Genomic DNA, 21,036 nt, shown 5'->3' on the forward strand with positions numbered 1-21,036 from the left:
TATGTATATAGATGAAGGGGGTTGTCCTACACATACACAAAGAAAAGTGAAATCTGTCCTCCTAAAACTTCTTATTCAACCATGTGACTTCAAGAAAGAGATCCTTGTTTCAGCTAAAAATTTCTCTCCAAACAACAAAACATTCAGGTGCTAAGAAAAAAAAAAACAGGAATGACATATCACACAAGTCACTAGCATGCAATGCAGGTTTCGCAAGTACAGCTTGCAGCCAAGATGATTCAGAGCCGGATGAATTTTTAGAACGGTGCTTTCTGACGACGTGTGCACCACCAAGCAGAATACAAGTGCTGAGGCTATATCCCAAGGACTCAAGGCCTGGAGCAAAACGTTATTGGCCAAGATCTCCCTTTGAATGTTCTTCGACACCTGACATCTTCAACAGAGCAACTCCCAAATTCATTGTGCCCATCCATTATTGGGACTCCTCCACACAAAACTTTAGGCTCTTGAGCCTTAGAGGACTGAGTCAAATGCAGTGTGGTAACATCATACAGGGCCAACCTTTTATGGGCTGAACAGTGAAGCTCTGATACCAGCTAATCTACCATAAATAGCTCTAGAAATGCAGAAGGATCAGATCAGCTGTTACAACCGGCCCAAGTCTGTAGGTGCTTCAGATCCTGTCCCCACTCCCACTCTGGTCAAAATCCTCACTCTTAGCCTTTTCATTCAAGCTTTCTATGTTTACCCAAATCAAAAAGGTCATGCAGACACAGAGAGGCTGGAAAGTTTTTTAAAACTGCAGGGGAGAGAAAAATCGTGAAATATCAAAGGAAAATGAAGTCTACTTACAGCTAAGAAAAACATGCATGGATAAAATCCTTTTAAATGTTAAGTTTTACTAAGCACTATTGTCCATGTCAGAAAACAAGCTGTAAATTATTTCACCCTCTAAGTTAATTTGCATTGGGGGCGGGGGGGGGGGGAGAATGTGGTCTGTACAAACTAACAAAGCTTAAGTTTTTCATTTTGTTTTTAAAGAGGCTAGGTTATGACTAATGAAGTAGGGAAGAAAGTTGGCTTATAGGAAAGCTAGAAAAAGCCTCAATGCATCTGTATTTAAAATAAGATGTTTCCCCTTCCCCAAGTCATTTTATAAAACCCCCAGCAAAAGCAATGCCACTGTAAAGCTCAAGACACAATGGAAGCCATGGCCTTTGTTTCCTGTAAAGATGGCAGCTCATCAAAATAAAAGCAGAACAGTAAAAAGCTTGTAGAAAGACCACAGAAGGTTAAAAGGACAACGTGTCAGATTCCCTGACCGTTGTTTTGCTGGTCCTGCTTGCACTGCCTTGTTGTGTATTCACTATACTGGTCAGTTACTGCATTCACCCCCTGGCTCATATATTTGCTGTACTGGCTTGCCATGTATTTACAGGTTCATCCTATATTGCAGTGTCTGCTTGCTTATAACATTTTTCTAAAGTTGTGCAGGAGGGTGGCTATCACAAGAAGCTGATTATCTGGTAGTTATGGGAACAGCTTGAATTAGCAAAGTAACCTCAAATACCCAGGGAAGATGTCTTGTATTTACATCAAAGCCTGGTGGGAACTATTAACAGACTCTGAGAGGAGTTCAACTTTGTGCGCCTTTTTGTTTCCTATATGATTGGCCTTGTATGCAAATTATTCTCGGCAATGGCTCTTCAGCAAGAAGGTCATTGCTCTTACCTGACTCTCATTAAACTCTTGACCATTTTCATATGCACTTGAGTTCCTTGGGTTTGTAAGTGGCAAAACCTTACACGAAGTCTTTATGAAGCCAAAGAACTTGGCTTTTAAAGGGGAAAAAACAACATAAAATTATTTCCAATGGCAAATGATGTGAAAAAAACAAGAGAAAATAGTATGAACATAACCTATGGCATCAATATGTGAAGCTACCCAGTTAGAATTCTCTGCCCAAACCCTATTCGCTGTGCCCCCAGCTGCAGAGGTGAGTCAGGTAGCAAGCAGAGACAGGACTCTTTCAGTGTTGGCTCCTTATCTTTGGAAAATACTCCCTCACCTGATAACTCCATAAGTGCCTTCAGGCTAGGGCTGCCAATCCCCAGCTTGAGGCAGGGGATCCCCCAGTTTGGAGGCCTTCCCCTGCTTCAGGGTCATCAGAAAGCAGGGGGGGGGACGTCTGCTGGGCATTATTCCCTATGGAGACCGATTCCCATAAGGTATAATGGAAAATTGATCCATGGGTATCTGGAGCTGGGGGGGGGGCTGTTCTTTGAGGTAAAGGCACCAAATTTTCAGCATTGCATCTGGTGACTCACCTCAAAACACTCACCAAGTTTCAAAAAGATTGGACCAGGGGGTTCAATTCTATGAGTCCCAAAAAAGGAACCCCTATCATTCATTATTCCAAATGGAGAGAAGAAATTTAAAAGGAGCATAGCCCCTTTAAATGTGATGGCCAAAACTCCCTTTGGAGTTCAGTTGTGCTTGCCACACCCTTGCTCCTGGCTCCATCTCCAAAGTCTCCTGGCTCCACCCCCAAAGTCCCCAGATATTTCTTGAATCATACTTGGCAACCCAACTTCAAGCACTAGGCCAGAGAGGTTTAAAAAAAATTAAAAAAACCCAGGCCTTTAACTTTTAAAAAAGCTTTCTTAATGGTCAGTTTCTAGGTTGAGGACTGTATTATACATATTGATTGCTGAATGTTATTTTATGTTGTTTTAGGCCCCCTTTTATATACAGATAATTCTTACAATGATGTTTTTAATAATTTTCTGAAGCTGTTTCTACTTTGTGAGCCATCTCGAGCAGGTTTCTGGAGAAAATATTTATACATTTCCCGAATGAATAAATAAATAAGCACTGTGGACAGGGGGATGAAGTTAGCCCCGCTTCTGTATTAGAAAACACTCGCTATACAAAGTGGAACCATCATAATATGTTGGAACATTCCATATTCATTCCAAACTGGCCCTAAAAGTATGATTTCTGACATGTTCAGTTATGCAGAAATGAACCATGGTTCATTTGTAGAACTGAGACGCTAGAGGTTTGGATTCCTGGCTTAGGGTTTCTAAGACTGATAAAGTTCAATTCTTGTATGTAAAATGGTTGCCATTCAGCACACGTTACCCTCTAAGTTCTAAAAGCCATCGAGCAAAGCCATCAATCTTGACATCTGGTGGAGCATAAGGTGTATGGTCACTGGGCATGATGACATTTTGGTATGCCATCAACTAAATGGATAGGGAAGGGAAGCTCTATAAAGCCCACAAGAAGAAAACCTGAAGCCTTTCAAGTGACAGCATATTGTATATTCCCTTAAACAATGGCACTCAGACACTGGAAAAGACTGGGCTCCACAATACAAAATGCAACAGAATCAAGTATTTGCTTCCCCCCCTCTCCCTCCCCGCCCTGACACAATGCTTCTACCACTGGTTTGTATAACTCCAGCACACCTTAATGCCTTAAAGCATAGACAGCCTGTGTCCAGAAACTATATAAATTCTACATGGCAACACAGATGCATAGGAAGCTAAATAAACAGCAACAGAACCATGCCATTCATATTCATCCAAAAGAGAAGCTAACACTTGTTGGCTGCATATTTAGTAGATTTATGATGCCCCTTCTCCAACAAACACAGGATGCCAACAGTTCTCCCACCCCCATTATATCTTTATAATAACCCTGTTACGTATCTTAGGCTATAAGATATGGAAACTTAATGACAAAGTCTGCATTTGATATAAAACAGAAGTCCAGCAGCACTAACAGGATTTAATCTATCATGAGATTTTAAGAATCAGAAGTCTCTTCAGATACATTGTTGTTCTGATTTATTTTGCTACAACAGACTAGTAAGGCAATGCCTCTGAAATCAGAGCTCAAGCTCAGGTCCCCCGAGCCCAACATTTCTTTACACCACTCTAACTTTAATGTACTATTATATGATGAGTTTTATATGATCTTTTAAAATGAAGCTACCACATTAGCTACCATTAGAAGACAGAATATAAACATTCCAAATTTGTTGTTCAGTCGCACAGTCAAGTCTGACTCTTTGCGACCCCATGGGCAAAGTCACGCCAGGCCCTCCTGTCTTCCACCATCCTCCGAAGTCTGCTCAAATTCGTGTTTGTTACATCAGTAACACTGTCCATCCATCTCATCTTCTGCTGTCCCCTTCTTCTTTTGCCTTCTGTCTTTCCTAGCATCAGGATCTTCTCCAGGGAGTGCTCCCTTCTCATTTGGTGGCCAAAGTATTTGAGCTTCAGCTTCAGCATTTGACCTTCCAGGGAACAGTCTGGATTGATTTCCCTTAGGACTGACTGATTTGAACTTCTTGCAGTCCAAGGGACTCTCAAGAGTCTTCTCCAGCACCACATCTCAAAAGCATCTATTCTTCTGTGCTCAGTCTTCCTTATGGTCCAGCTCTCACAGCCATACATTACTATTGGGAATACCATCGCTTTGACTATATGGACTTTTGTTGGCAGGGTGATGTCTCTACTTTTTATCATACTGCCCAGGTTCACCATAGCTGTCCTCCCAAGGAGCAAACGTCTTTTAATTTCATGGCTACAGTCACCATCTGCAGTGATCTTGGTGGGGTTTTTTTCAAAATAAAAGTTTTTTGTTTAAAAACATTCCAAAGGTTTTTAAACAGAGACTAGATGGCCATCTGACAGCAATGAAGATCCTGTGAATTTAGGGGGAAGTATTTGTGAGTTTCCTGCATTGTGCAGGGGGCTGGACTAGATGACCCTGGAGGTCCCTTCCAACTCTATGATTCTATGAAATAAGTGGCATATCAACAGCATAACAGTCCATGGTGACAGACAGTACAAGAAAACATTTCCAAGCTATTCCTTAGAGTAATGCTAGCCTTCCAGCAAAACAGTTTCCTGCTTGTAACCCAGACAGTTAACCTCTGTTTTCACAGGACATGCCAGCTCTTCACAGGTAATGAGCATCTTCAAACTTCATGTAATGACAGGGTGAGAATTCAAATGCAGCTCCGTCGTCTTCTTTTTTTTTTTTTTAACCTGGCACTTGTGGTTACGATGTTGGAATTCCCAGAATTATTGCTCCCTTCCATAAACCAGTCACCTCTTGTAACTACAGTTGCCAGTTCCCTGGGGAGAACAAATTACTACAGTACATGTATGGAAATACAAATTACTGTAGATTAGATAATGCCCCAGGTGTGGAAAGTGAAGCGTGTTCATATTAGAACCAGGCACAGCATTTACAGCAACCATCACCAAAGGGGGAGGGGGGGAGCAGGCACAGGGTAAGCACAGCCTGTTACCTCAACATTATACACGTTTTACCAAAACAGCCTGTATCTACAATGAATTCATTTGAATGCAGAGCTTATATTGCTAACTTTTTAACCACATAACCTATCTATAATCTGCCACAAAACCCAGATAAAAAATAAAGGCATTATAAACAAGTACTGTAAGGAGCACTAAAAATCTCCAGTGACGTTTTGCTTTCAGTTAGGTATTTTGTTTCTCATCACACAGACTCAAATCCAAAAAAGGCTCCACAAAAACCAGAGAAGACTTTGCGCCATTATTTATTAAGGCTTTATTCCTTTCTAGTTCTCAATCTTAAACACAAATAGGTCTCCGTGTTTGGACAAATGCCCTTCCCTCTTATTGAAACGAGAGACTGCCCCTTTTCTCTACCACACCTCCAGCTTCTAGGAACAGGATAAAGTACACACAGAGAGTGTCCTTGGACAGTTTATGAAGGAATTCCTTTTCCATAGCACACTCTCTCTCATACCCCCAAGGGGGAATTCAGACTCTAACTGCTGAAGAAGAACTATGATTTATACACACCAACCTTTCCCTCAGTCTGTATGTTGTTTCCCCCACATCCCCTAAGAAATAAAACCTTACCAGGAACCATGGTGAGAATCATGACTCCCTCCTCTCAGAACCAGACCTCGCTATCCAGTGTATGTGAACTGAACAATTCAGAGAGACAGCTTGGCTTTGTTTGAGTGCTTATATCTTCTGGCTGCCACCCCTCCTCCCACTTGTGGGGAAAAAAGCATTGCCTGTACCCTGCACCTCCCTCGCCATTGCTATTGGCTCATTCACAAACAATTCTACTTAGCATATTCAAGTTTCCCCGAGAGCTTGTATGACCCAGAGAGACATTTTTGGCTTGTCCAGTTTGGAACTCGCACTGGGAGAAGAAATTAACGTTCACATCCTTTCCACTGCCAACTGCTATCTTTAAAGCAGTGTTCCTTTTGCTGGGCCAAATCCCTTCGTTAACACACTGTGCCCAAGAAATCGGGCTACTAACTTAGGGAGAAGGAATAAATTCACAAACACACACTCTACTGGATGTACAGGGAGCAGCTGTCATCTCAGCCATTGGTTTAATGTTGCAGAGGAGAACTTTTAAGTAGAACCTAGGCCCACCAAGTTTGGGTTAAGACTCAGAACCAGTGTTCATTTCTGGCACTAAACCTCAGAACTTGAAGATTTTTAAATAAAACTGCCCTTAAGCATGTGCAAAATGTGTAGGAGGCAATTTATAAGTGCTAACAGGTAGCTGGTGAATTTAGAAGGTCCCTAGAGGAGTATTTACATATGTCAAACATGTATTCTGGGCACATAGCACTGTGAGTGCATGCACACATGTGCACACTAGCACAAATCTTGCTCCTTACAATGAATAACCACAGCCCATCACGACTCCAGTTCACCACATCAGTTACCTCATTAACATTCTCTGGAACTTTTCAGGGTGGAAAATGCCTCTGAAATACATGCAGAGCTTTCCCCTCCTTCCTGCAGAATAACTACCGGTAGATCTATGTTTTCAGAACCAGGCCAGCAGGAACCCCGAGATAAAAGCCAAAGCATATTGAGGGTTATGGCAACATGAGAACAAAAGAAATATCATGCGGGGTGGTGGTTGTTTTGGAGGGGTTTTTGGCAACATTTGTTGAGTAAAGAAATGTGTTTTTCATCTATTTCCTTTGACTCACATCTCCACAAATCTGGTCTGAAACTGCACATTTTGTGTAGAAGCACAGATTACGAAGCCACCTGATAAGAAGTGTTCTCTTGACGCTGAACAAACACAACCACCCTCCGTGAATCTGGTACTGGAAGGTTTGAGCTCCTTTCTCTTGCTGTCTGATACTAGTTAAAGGGTTTTTGAAGTTCTTTACACTTTGAAAAAGCATTGATATTCATCTAAGGAATGATATTCAGAGAGCAAAGCAAGGACATTATAATATTTAGTATTTATACCCTGTTCTTAGCGCGCTCAAGCTGCTTCACAAGCATTATCTTGTTGCAGTTCTTTGCATGACCCCATAGGATAGGTCAAGTACTACAGATGCAGACATGATCCAGAGAAACCGCATTTCTAGCCAAATAGTACCTTAGAGAGCAGCAAGATTATCAGGGGATAAATTTTAAAGAGGCAAAACTCCTTTAATCAGATCTGATAAAGGCAGCTTTGACTCTTGAAAGCTCATGCCCCCAAAATCTGATGAATTGATTTCCTGGTCACTCTGCTAAACCAACTAACTCTCTAGTCGTAGAGGTCCCATAAGAATTTCCATACTAGTGTTACTATTTTATCAATGTTTTCCAAACTAGGATGCATGGAGGGCACTTGTCAGAACCTGTGAATCTGAGTTAGGGTTTCCAACCTTCTGCTTGGGGTAGTTTCCCCCATTTTCAGGGCCTCCAATCCATCAACATATGATTGGCCAGTGGGGGAGCCCCGCCCACAAAGAGCTCCATTGGTGCCCAACATGCCCAGCACAGTGACGTCAGCTGGAATTGCACCTGGCATGATGCATAGGGATGCTCTAGCATTTTGGTAAAAACTCTATGGTAACAATCAGTTTTTAACCAAAATATTACAGTGTCTCCATGCAATGTGCCCGACATGATGATGTCACTTCCGGGTGATGTTATTACATTGGGCGCTCTTTGTGTATGTGAGGGAAATCCCCCCCCCCCCCCCAGCAAGACCTAATCTGAGTCAATCACCTTGATGGAATGGACAATGAGAAGGGACATGTTTGCCTTTAGGGCACCACTTGTCATAGGAGACCAGAGGGCAAAGACCTCCCGTGGGACATTCACTACTAATCATGGACAATTTGAGAAGGATGTCATCCAAGGAAAATGTACTGTATGGACAAGCACCAAAAGCAGGGAGAGGAGGAGGAGGAAGGAAGAGGTAGCAACTGATCCCCTCTTCCTCTGAGGCAAAGGCCTGTCTAGTGCATGCCAGGTGCTAATAAGAAAGGAAGGGAGAGCTTGCATTCCACAACCTTTCCTTTAAAAAAAAATCAAAATGGGGATCCTTGAGCTGCTCAGAGAAATACTATACAGCATAATGCAGAGAAGGGGGCGGTGAAGCTGTTACAGTTTGCAGTGATCCTCCATTTATAATAAATGTTAACAACAAACTAGCTGTTGATTATACGCAACTCAGGCAGCTAAAGTAAACCGGCTCCCACTTATTAACCCAAACACTCATCAATTCACTCCTATTTTTGGCAACGCAATAAGCAGAGAACAAAATACTTCCTTTCTTTATCTGTCCTGGTGACAAGATCAACGGTGTGTCATTTCATTCTAAATAGAATGCTGAGGGCGAGCAACTGCTCAAGAACACCGACAACAATCAGTTCTGCTAGGATCTGAATCTTTCCCATGAAGCCACAAATGGAAGGGACAAGCAGATACCCTTCATTTTCCATAGCAAGTGGGGGTGACCTCCCTCTTCCGCTTTGTAATTTTTAGTTGGGGGATTATGCACGTATATCTGGTGCTTCAAAAAGCAAAATAGGTCCCACAATCTGAATTGTGACCGTGGGGAGAGGTAACAATAAGGAAATTGAAAGAAGGAAACAAGGAAGAAGAAGAAGAAGAAAAGAAGATTGGATTTATACCCCAACCTTTACTATCCAAAGGAGTTTCAGAGCATCTTACAATTTCCTTTCCCTTCCCCTCCCTACTACAGACACCCTGTGAAGTAGGTGGAGCTGAGAGAGCTCTCCCAGAACTGCTCTTGAACAGAACAGCTCTGTGAGAACTTGTGACTGACTCAGGGTCACATCAGCAAGTGCATGTGAAGGAATGGGAAATCAAACCCAGTTATCCTAGATAAGAATCTGAGCCACTACACCAAACTGGCTCACAAGTTACACATTCATAAGAGTCTATCCAGAATCACTGGAAACCCAAAATGGAGAGGATTTTTTAAATACCATTATTGATTTATAAATGCTTATAAACATTTTATTCAGCTCCGTTTTATCAATTTGATTTTCCCCAGGGGAAAAAAGCGTAAACACTGATGACACACTAAAAATTCTCCCCTCCTTCTCCTCCCACCCCCAAATCAACTGTTAAACAGGAAGTGAATGATTCTTCCATGTAAAGTGGCCAAGACTTGGAGGCAGGGCCATAAAACTATTTACATATTTAAGAATTTACGCCCTCTACTTTGCTATGGACAAAACTATCTGTCACAGATTTGACCAGAAATACAGGGGAACCATTGCTGTATTTGACCAAAAGGATCATGGAGAATATTTCTGCAGGCCAGAAACAAAACTGGCTTAGTCTCTCAGCTTAATGTGCCAAAAAGGAAATATAGAGACCCAGAATAGAATAGCCCTGGATAGGGGCAAGAAACAAAGGAGTAATATAACCATGTGGCCTTTTGTAAATTAGGAAATTGGAGGAGGGTTGGCAGACTATTTGCCTATATGCTTCTGTTGTATCATTATGTATTAATATAAAAGGAAATGTTTTTAAGCTTCTCAGTGTTTGGTATTTAACCCCAAGTAAAATAAGGAATATATATATAAAACTGTCAAGGGTTATGTTGGAAGGGATATTCTGAAGTTGGTACATATTTTCATACCTAGCGGACTTGTGCTAAAATGCAAATGTTCTGGAGATTTATCCATGCTAACATAAAAAAGATTATTGGGTATGAGGTAAGTTTTGGTGTTATGGTATATAAATGGAGGACATGTGATATATGCTTATGGAAGGATAATTCAGAATTTATTAGTGGCTGTTGTCTTATCATTTCCACAGCAATGGAAGAAACCAGAACCTTGAGACCCAGTCTGGTGTAGTGGTTAAGTGTGTGGACTCTTATCTGGGAGAACCAGGTTTGATCCCCCACTCCTCCACTTACAGCTGCTGGAATGGCCTTGGGTCAGCCATAGCTCTGGCAGAGGTTGTTCTTGAAAGGGCAGCTGCTGTGAGAGCTATCTCAGCTCCCACCCAGCTCACAGGGTGTCTGTTGTGGGGGGAGAAGTTATAGGAGATTGTAAGCTGCTATGAGTCTCTGATTCAGAGAGAAGGGTGGGGTATAAATCTGCAGTCTTCTTCTATCTGAACAGGACTGGACTCAGAAAGTTTGGAACCTTATAATTGAACTGTCACAAGAAGTCAGAACTCAACAAGGGAGACAAAAAGAATTTTTGGAAGAATGGTGATCCATCATCACGTTTTTGGAAGAAAACCCTCTACATTGGGAGAAACCAAACAAATATAAGACAACATTATTATATTGATGTTATTAAAATATTTTGGCAGCAATGTGAGCAGGCAAGGGGTTGGGGTAGGAGAAGGGACAGAACTGGATATTTGTAGTGGTTGTAAATTTTCTTGTTTTTCTGTTTAAACTGTTAATGAAAAATTGAAAGTAAAAAACAGAAACTATTTAACTTATATCAAGGGATACTATGTGTTGAAGTCCACATACAAAAGCACCTGAGAATGGCAAGAAGATATAGTTCAAAGAAAGGGTAGCACAATCTGGTTGAGGGACAAAAAATGCTCATCTATATGAGAAACCTGTAATCATGATTTTTAAATAGACTGTGATATGATAAAAGTAGCATGAATGAAATAATGGTTTTATATATCTTAAGAAGGTATCCAAATATAGATTTTTCTTTGTATTAGTTAGCCAAGAATGCGTGTCCTTATCATTTGGAACACCTAGATCATTTTAAATCTTACAAATATGGGATACTGAACTGTTTGGGCACTTCTTCTTAGAAGAGGCTCCTTGCTTGCAACCTCCTTTATCTTTCGGGTAGATACTTTTATAGACTCTTGTAATTGCTGTCTTTTAATTATCTATGCAGAAGTAACAGACAGTAGAGGTTTTTTTAGTTGGTCTATGTTTACAATGCTTATAGTTACATGGTAATAAAGGATAAAATGGAAACAAAGATTCTGTAGCAGTATTACTTATGTAATAAACCAGGGCTGGCCAAACTGAGGCTTGGGAGCCACATGTGGCTCTTCCACATATATCATGCAGCTCCCAAAGGTCAAGAAGCAGCCTAATGCAGGCTTACTCTCAAGTAAGTGTGCTTAGCATTGGGACCTCAGTCAGTCACTGAATGCTACACCATAGGTAGGCAACTATTTCCACGACGTGTGAACTGGGGAAGGAGGGGGAAATAACCAGGCTCGCAAACTCTTCTCCTCTTCCACAGAGGTCACCCAGAGATCTAGAGTGGGGGAAAAGAGTGCGAGAGCCAAGGGAGCCACTGGAAGGTGGGACAGAATTAAAGAGGGCAGCCAAGGGTTCCACCTACATTTCATAGCTCTTGTAAGAGCTGTACATACTAACCTTGGTGTCAAGGCAAACAGAGATGCATAATGAAGCGAACAGTGATCAGTTATTTATATGGAAATGTGTGGGTTTTTTTCACTGGTGCCAAAAATAATTTCCTAACCTTTCCCTATGCTGGTTTTATGGGGACTGTTATTCCCAGCCTTTTTTAAAAAAAAGTCTCCTAGCATGGTAGGGTTGTAAAATGCATACATATGTGTTTTATCTTTCTGTGCAAAGAAAATATTAAGAGTTTTAATAAAGATATGTGTGTAATATTTGTTCATGTCTTGCAGCTCTCAAACATTTGATGTTTATCATATGTGGCTGTTACGTTAAGCAAGCTTGGCCACCCCTGCATTATACCCATTATGAGCCAAAAGTGTTGTTGAGGTATAACTCTTGCCAAGAATTAAATGATCTGATATAGAAAAGCTAACTAGATGCCCAGAGTTTAAGTGCATGCCTATATCTGAATCAGAGTAATCCAGAATATAGTGTTCGTGTGTAAAGCCAAACAAATTCAGATGGGTGAATTATGAAATCTTTCACCAGGATTGATAACTTTCATGGCTTCAATTCACCCCACACTCTGCATAACAATCGCAGAACAGTATTAAAAAACAAGGCTGATTAATCTTTTCCTAATCTTTTGTTATCGTGCAGGGCTCTTGTCATCTCAGGCCCAGCTTAACTTTCCTTCTACCAAGTGTAGGACATCTCATGCTCAGGCTCTGAGACAAGGAGCAAATATAGCTTTGTTTCAAAGTCTTTGGAACAAAGCAAATACAGGAAACACGAGTGATGTACAATAAAGGGAGTCATGCACATTTCCCACATGCCTGGTTTCACATCTGAGACGGCACACGGCCAACACATCTTCCCTACTATGACTACTTCTTATCTCAGTTGTAATTTTCCAAGTACTCTTCACAGCTTACCCAATATTTTCTGAAACATCACATACACACAAGCACTCACTAAGAATATGGACCAAAGTTGTAGAGACTCAGTAAATAGACTCAACTCACGTGTCAAGTACAGAGCTGCTTGTGATAGACAGGTCATTGCTCACAGTGACTTAACTCATGTTTCAGCCCTTGGCACTCAACCAGAAGAGCATGACACAATACCATGGAATCCTAATTTGGGCAAGGTAGTGTAAGTCTCTCTGCCATATGAAGCAAGCAACCTGGGTGATTCACAAAGGAAAATCTCAAACCAGAAGTCCTAGTCACTAGGTTAGAGAGGCAGTGTGGTGTAGCGGATAAAGAGTGGCGGACTCTAATCTGGAGAACTGGACTTCATTCCCCCACTCCTCCACATGAAGCCTGCTGGATGACCTTTGGTCAGTCACAGGTTCTTTGAGCGGTCCCTCAGCCCCACCTACCTCACAGGATGTATGTTGTGGGGAGAGGAAGGAAAGGCGATTGCAAGCCACTCCGAGACTCCTTCAGGTAGTGAAGAGCAGGGTATAAAAACCAACTCTTCCTCTTTTAGGTGGCAGCTCCTTATTATGTGTGACACCAGCAATCTGTAGCCCCCAAAACTTGCCAGATGGAGACCTGGACTTCAAGTCTACTGCAGCATCTGCTTTATGAGCTCAGTTGATTTCTACTAGGCTTGAAGAACACTGAGATCACATCCTCACCTCAAACAACTCTATGGTGACAAGACAACCTACCATAACCTCCTGCTCTCTCTGCTTGCTGTTTTGGGCTTGACTCCAGATGGCTGTACATAAATAAACCCTACATGCCAACCACAGTAGAAGCAAAGTGAAACCACTGGCATAATGAAGCCAAAGAACAAAAGTGGAGTAGAAAAAAGGGAATCTACTCATCTGTAGTTTTTACACACAGCTTCTTAGTGAGGGCAGACCAAACTGAAGTTCAAACAACAGTGCAGTAAAATTTGCTCCTCTTTCAGAGAAGGGATAGTTATGAATATCAAAGTATAAGAGTTTATTTTTAAGGACATAGACAAAACACTGTTTACCTTAATGCTATGCCATAGCTTCACTGTCAGTCCACTTGCCAGAAGAGTTGCTTACCGAAGCTGGTCTTCCCTGGATGCAAAAGAAGAAGAAAGCACGTAAGTGAAGTCTCAAGCAACAGGAATCATCACTATTAGGTTGAATTTAATGTTGCACAGATACAAATGCAAGCCAGGATGTGCCTGGAAATGAGACCAACTAATACTTGATGCTTTCAGGTTCACCTAGAGCACAAGTAAGTCACATGTAGGTGTGCCAAACAGCACATTAATGCACAGTAGAGACCTGGATGACAAGAGAGAAACCACCTTAGATGAAGATTCCAGCTACACTCTCACGCTCCTGGCCTCTGACTTCTCTGCAGGAGTTGACTACCCCCCACCCCACCACACACACACTGATGGTCTCTAGCCAAGGTCATCTCTAAGGCAGGTTAATCAGCTCAAACAGTTCAGCTGTGAATCTAGTAAAGGAGGGGAAGTTTGTTCCTGTCCACCTTGGAGACAGCACTGTGATTAGTTGGAGAAGGTCAGGAGCCTATGGCTAGCAATTCCTATAAGGTATATCCTATGATTGGAAACACTATTTTCCCTTTACTCCTCTTCCATGCTGCCTGAAGATGTTCATTGTATGCTCTGGAACACCATGTTTTAGCTATATGAACCAACATTGCTGCTGTAAGACCTAAGTAGTCAGCTTGTTAATTTTGTTATTTTTGATGTATTTAAACTGCCACCAAACTATAACATTTGTTTTTAGCGTTATTCCTTTAATTTCTTCTATAAAGCCATTTCTGCTTCATGGCGTGTGTTACTGGGAATGACTTGAACCAAACCAGAGGGTAAGCTTGAACATATGAACATATGAAGCTGCCTTATACTGAATCAGACCCACGGTCCAACAAAGTCAGTATTGTCTACACAGACTGGCAGTGGCTCTCCAGGGTCTCAAGCTGAGGTTTTTCACGCCTACTTGCCTGGACCCTTTTTAGTTGGAGATGCCAGGGATTGGACCTAGGACGTTCTGCTTACCAAGCAGATGCTCTACCACTGAGCCATTGTCCCTCCCATATGCTTGGTTATATTAAGACATCAAGGTAGGGTTGGCCTTGATAACTTATCTCCCAAAAGCTCATTATGTTGGTCTATAAATGGTGGCCTTCTGTTTAACCTTGGGGCAGTCACTCTAACCTGCCTCACAGGGGTGTTCTGAGCATAAAACGAAGAAGAGGAAAACCTGAGCTCTCTAGAAGGAGGTCAGGGTAAAAATGTACTAAATACATTCAACATTCTGTACATCTATGAAAACCTCCACTCCCCCAAACTCTGGAAAATCCTGGCTTCTTATCCCCCACAAGAAACAGCTGAATCTGCCCTCGTGGGACCCCATTGCTTACTTCCCTTCATTCTGAGAACATTCTTATCCCATGTTTGCTATGTTTACTTAGGAGTCTTTGATGAGATACCCCACCAAAAGCCTTCTGAAAATCCAGGTATCTGATGTCTATGGGGAATGCCAACATACTTGTTCACTTTCTCAAAGAACTAAAAAAAAAAGTCTCCTTAAAACCTGAACATCTTATGAGATGAGGCCCATTTACTATTCTGAAGTCAACAATCAGCCATTGTGTGATTCTCATTACAGCCACAGCAGTAACACAGTAACTCCATCTGTGACTGAGGCATAATTAACGGAGCGATAAAACTTTCTTCAAAGGAATGTCATCAACATTCATTCCTCCATTAACTGTTGTTTTGAAATCCAGCTCTCCTCCCCCCACAATACTCATTTTCTCTCACATTTTTATACCACCCTTCCTACACAGAACTCAGAGGGCATACGTGGTCCACCAAATTTTCAGCATAGTATCCAGTGCCTCTCCTCCAAACACTTCCCAAGTTTCAAAAAGACTGGACCAGAGAATCATCATCTTCTTCTCTTTCCTGAATTTTATCCTCACAACCATTCTGCTAGGCAAAGAGAAAGACTGGTCCAAGGTCACCCTGTGAACCTCATGGCTGAATGGTGCTTTCAACCTGAGTAAAACCTGAGTCTTAGTTCATAACTTCACAACGTTTGGTATTTGATAGTCTAGGAAGCCTTGCAGTAGAAAAGACACACTGGTTCAGATTAGGGTTGCCAATACCCAGTTGGGGGCAGGGGTCCCCTAGTTTGGAGGCCCTCCCCCTGCTTCTGGGTTATCAGAAAGAGAGTAATGTCTACTGGGCACTCCATTATTCCCTATGATGACCGATTCCCATAGGGTATAGTGGAGAATTGATCTGTGGGTATCTGGGGCGCGGGGGGGGGGGGCTGTTGTTTGAGCTAGAGGCACCAAATTTTCAGCATAGCGTGCAATGTCTCTCCTCAAAATACCTCCCAAGCTTAAAAAAAATTGGACCATAGAAACCAATTCTATGAGCCCCAAAAGAAGCTGCCCCCATCCTTCATTATTTCCCATTGAGGGGAGGCATTTAAAAGAAATATGGTCCCTTTAAATGTGGTGGCCAGAACTCCCTTCAGAGTTCAACTGTGTTGTCACACCCTTGCTACTGGCTCCACCCCCAAAGTCCCCAGATATTTCTTGAAACAGACCTAGAAATCCTGGTTCAGACCCTCTAGTCAATGTCTGACTGGCAGAGACTCTTCAGGGTCTCTGGCGGAAGTCTTTTATACCACCTACTTACTACCTTATCCTCTTAACTAGAGATGCTGGGGACTGAACCTGGAACTTTCTGCTTGTAAAGCAGATGCTTTGCCCTAAGGCCTCTTCACATCATAAACCTTATGAATACATGAGCAAAAAATGCATGACTAGGCTTTCCTCAGAGCCCCAGGATAAAGTGAACTTTAAATGGTGTTTGATGCAAGGAATAGTTATTTAGGACCTGTGCTAGTGTTAGAGAAGTGAACATCCTTTCTGAATGAGGCATGCTTCTATAGCATGATCACTGTAAATACTGTGACATGCATGCATCTGCTAGGTCATGCTGCTGTACAATGTGAACGTTAAGCAGGAATGCAGAAGAATCTACTCTGCTTCTCTTGCAATGGTTGGCCTAACTCTATTCCTGATAAACAAAGAATTGAAAAGCAGGAAATTAAACACAAGACCTTTGGCCAAAAGAGACATTAAAGAAAACATGGGTGGGTGGAGAGGAGAGAAAACAGCATGCCCATTGCAGAAGGTTCTCTGGGTGAAATCTGACTCAAGTAGAAATGCTGAGCAGAAACTCTACACTATCTTGCAGGAATTCCCATCACACACTGACCTCTAGTGTGCTAAATAAGAATCAGAACTACCAAGAGTCTTGCCAAGGTCTTGTGAAAATAACAGGGGTAAGAAGACAGAAGGAGACAGCCTATCACAGAGGTAGCCAAACTGTGGCTCGGGAATCACATGTGGCTCTTTCACACATATTGTGCGGCTCTTGAAGCCCCCAGTACCCTGTCAGCTGGCTTAGAGAAGGCATTTCTCTCTTTAAATTACTTCTCCAAGCCAAGCCAGTCAGCAGCTTGGAAAATACATTTAAACTTAAAGTTGCTTTCTTTCTACCTCCCCCCATCTATTTTCCTCCCTCCCTCTCATTTCCTCCATCCTCCTTCCCTCTCTCTTGGCTCTCAAACATCTGACATTTATGTCTTGTGGCTCTTACATTTAGCAAGTTTGGCCACCCCTGGCCTATCATTAGAAGGAGCTCCACTGATTTCTATAAGAGTACATCTTTTAGCCAACCTGAGCATTGGCTCTTTGCCACATTAATTTTACATTCTTCCTCTCTACTCACCCCATCCATGCCCTATTACAATTTTGAACCTCAGCACAACTAAAATCAGGTTACTCTTATAGTTATTAACATTTATTTGGCCAATCTAAAAGAAATGAAAGCACAGGGGGAAAAAACATTACAGAGACAGAGATTAATCTGATTATACAAATATGAAACAGGTTAGGAGGCAGCTGAGACAACCCAGGTTCAACTTACCAGCCTGCCGCAAAGTTCATCAGGTACTTCTGAGCAAATTATTTTCAACTCTGTGTGTGTGTGTGCGTGCATAAAGGGGGCGGTCTTTATACATAATGAATGCAAAGCTTCAAAGGTTGGCAAGACTTCTAACACTGAGAAACAACCATTAAAAATAAAAAGGGAAATACAGAAAGCCAAAGAGTGCTGCCAATTCACTCTGAATCCAACTTCATCTCATCATTAAAAAAACACGAACACAACCCATTTCTGTAATTACAGACTGCAGTACAACTCAGAAACAAGTCTCTGAATTAAGCCTGGTTCACACATGCAGGGTCATCATTCTCCTGGCCTGAATGTGTGAGTGGACCATTCATGTTGCATGAAAGGCTTTCGCATTCTCAGAAGCACACAGTGGAAGAAAATCACAACCACGGCCTCTCCCACTACAAACCCTGCCCTTGATTTGTAATTGTCTGATTCACACATTCAAGGCTAAAGAAAGCTTTTCCGTCAATTTGCCACCTCAAGCTGTTCTATAATGACCCATTCTAGAATGTTCAAGCTTTACTAGCTTAATAGTTTGATACAAATCCAGTAGCACCTCAGAGACCAACGAGATTTTTAGGGTATGAATTCTGGAGAATCCAAACTCCTTTCATCTTGTTGGACTCTAAGGTTCTCTCGCATTCTAATCTAGCTGTTCTACTGCAAACCAACATACCTACCCTCTAAAACAGGGGTGTCAAACGTGTGGCCCAGAGACCAAATCAGGTCCCCAGAAGGCTCCTATCAGGCTCGTAAGCATGTCTGTTTCCTTCTCCCTCTTTCTTTCTTCCTTCAGTTATCAGAGACTATTAAATAAAATACTGCAAGAGTGCTAATCTTTAAAGCATGTTATATTTAAAGCTTTTAAGCATGTTTTATTTAAAGCTTTTAAAAAAAAACCCTTGGTGTTTGTCTGTGTCCTTTATAAAGTTTATGTCTCCACTACCTGGCATTACATTTCAAGACACACATGGCCAGGCCCTACGAGTTCTCATTTATGTCAGATCCAGCCCTTGTAACAAATGAGTTTGACACTCCTGAGTCCTGCTCTAAAACTAACTTAATTGCTCATTTTTCTACAGGGTTTTTTTTGTACACAAAATCCAGCAGGAACATTTGCATATTAGGCCACACCCCCTGACACAGAGCAAGCCGGAACTGTATTCCTGTGCTTTCCTGCTCAAAAAAATCCCTGTTTTTCTATATATCTAAATCCATGGCCCTCTTGAGCACCTCCTACTGGTTTGCCCTCAGATTTATCTACACTTTTACTTTTGCTGCCTTGATTTCCTTACATCCGCACTCCACTCTGCACAAAATAATTCCCTTGGGATTTGACCCTGACTAGCAACTGATCTTCTTTTTAGCTTGCCTTGCACAATGTTTATAAGGATTTGCTTTTTAAATTCAGCATGAGGTCATAGATCCTTTTAAGACAGCTCCCTAGCTGCTCCTTAATACCAGCATCAGTCATACATAAATGACTCCAAGGAGTGCTAAGTATTCCTACCAAGTATTTATCGGTGCCTCCTTCATTTCCACAGCTTTGCACCACCATTTCCTAACGTTCTGTGGTGTAGAATTATCTGCTTCATTTATATTTCAGCCTTTCTCCCCAATATGCACAAAGTGTTGTCAACCATCACAGTCAAGTTACAGCAAGCCCAGCAAGAGGCCTTCAAAGCAAGAGACTAACAGAGGTGGTTTGCCATTGTCTGCCTCTGCACAGCGTCCCTGGAACTCCTTGCTGGTCTCCTATCCAAGCTGCTTAGTTTCTGAGATCCGATGAGATCAGACTAGCCAGGTGAAGGCTCCTCCCCAACGGGGACCCAAAATGGCTCACATTGTTCACTCCTCTGTTATTTCCTCACAGAGGACACAGTGTGATTGACCCAAGGTGAGTTTCCATGGCAGAGTGGGAATTCTGTCCCTGGGTGTCTCAGATCCTAGTCTAGCACTCTAACCATTATACAACACTGGCTCGCAATTAAAATTTTAAAATGGATTAAAATTATAGAACAGGTGGTTAAAGTAGCCCCCTTTTCACTCGCTCTGATCTTCTGCAACAGCAACAAGCAGAAGCCACTGCTGTCCTTGCCTGTCCCCACCTTTGCTGTGTCTGCCTAACTATGATGGTATATGGAGAAGTAGATTTCCCCGCCCCCCCCCCCCAAGGGATCTGATTCCTGGGTAGATGGATAGGCCAGGACTGACCTCCCTTTCTGCCATGTGGCTTTGGACATGAAGAAGCAAATAGTCTCATATCGGCCCAGACTGAAAAATTAGGCCTCATCCATACACAAGTAGCACAGAAGAAGGAGCAGGCTGTTCCCTGAATAAGACATTCCAATGTTCCCTCTAAGCTGCAGAGTCTTGTGAGCAAAAATTCTACGTTGTGAGCTACTGGCATTAAAGTTGTGAGCTGCTAGCTTTAAAGTTGTGAGCTACTGCATAAATTATTGTGCTCTGGGGTCATCCTTCCTTAGCTAAGACAAAAATGTGTGAGCTGGAGGCTAAAAATCTGTGAGCTAGTTCACACCAACTCAGCTTAGAGGGAACACTGGACGCTACCTCCCTCTATAGAATGTATTTATGGAACAATTATTGGATCGGAGGTCCATGGCAGTTGCTGTTACTCCATTTCACCAAACTAGCCTCCCTAGAGTCACCCTGTGTGACAAGACTACCATAAGGAGGCTAGAATGGAAGGCCCAGTACTCTGGAATGAGGCACTTTTTAAAGAAGTGCAGCCTCAAGAGGCCCCGGCATTAGATGACATGAAGCAGGGTCTGTCTAAACAAACAGGACACTGTGCTGCAAACTGAACATGCATGCATATCACTTTGCCTCTAGAAACGACAAGAAGCTGAGGCTATCACTGAGAGCAAGTTCTGTTGTTGAGACTTCACAGAATTTATGCCCTAAATTCAACACCAAAAAAATTGGAGGTCATTAACTCAATGGTCCTTTTCAGGCATTACCTTTCTGAATTCCCTATCTCATATACTGGGATAGTGGATAAGACCATTTTGTCTGAAAAGGGCAGTGTGTATATTTTGCTGCTTCAGTACTCACTGCCTGGAAGTGGGATTTTCAAGAAGTATGCACCTGATTTTCAGGGAGAAGTATGCATTCACATGCACGGATGCTGCAACAAACAAGTGTTGCTCTTTTCAAACAAAATGGTGGCTACGCATACCAAGATGATCACATGTTGCCTGCTCTCCCAATACACAAGACAGGAATGCCAAAGGTGTAATGCTTGGAAAGGGCTGATGTAGCTCTTTTTCAATGAAACTGAAAGGAAAATTGCACACAAAGAACACTGTCTGTATGTATTCAGTTTTCTTTTGTAAACGTAACAGTGTAATGACTTTAGGTTTTTAAAGAGAAGTG

General features: G+C 42.1%; 1 protein-coding gene across 1 annotated transcript in view; it reads right to left on the bottom strand.

Moving 5' to 3' along the window:
* The window catches only part of SVIL (supervillin), a 122,695-nt gene extending 116,724 nt beyond the window's left edge, over positions 1-5,971 (bottom strand). The window contains exon 1 of the mRNA XM_060248197.1: positions 5,892-5,971. Within this exon, the coding sequence (XP_060104180.1) occupies positions 5,892-5,913 (22 nt within the window). The 5' untranslated portion in view covers positions 5,914-5,971. The remainder of the gene's footprint in view (positions 1-5,891) is intronic.
* Positions 5,972-21,036: the final 15,065 nt, after the last annotated feature.

The sequence above is a fragment of the Heteronotia binoei genome, chromosome 10 (assembly GCF_032191835.1).
Source record: "Heteronotia binoei isolate CCM8104 ecotype False Entrance Well chromosome 10, APGP_CSIRO_Hbin_v1, whole genome shotgun sequence".
NCBI lineage: Eukaryota > Metazoa > Chordata > Lepidosauria > Squamata > Gekkonidae > Heteronotia > Heteronotia binoei.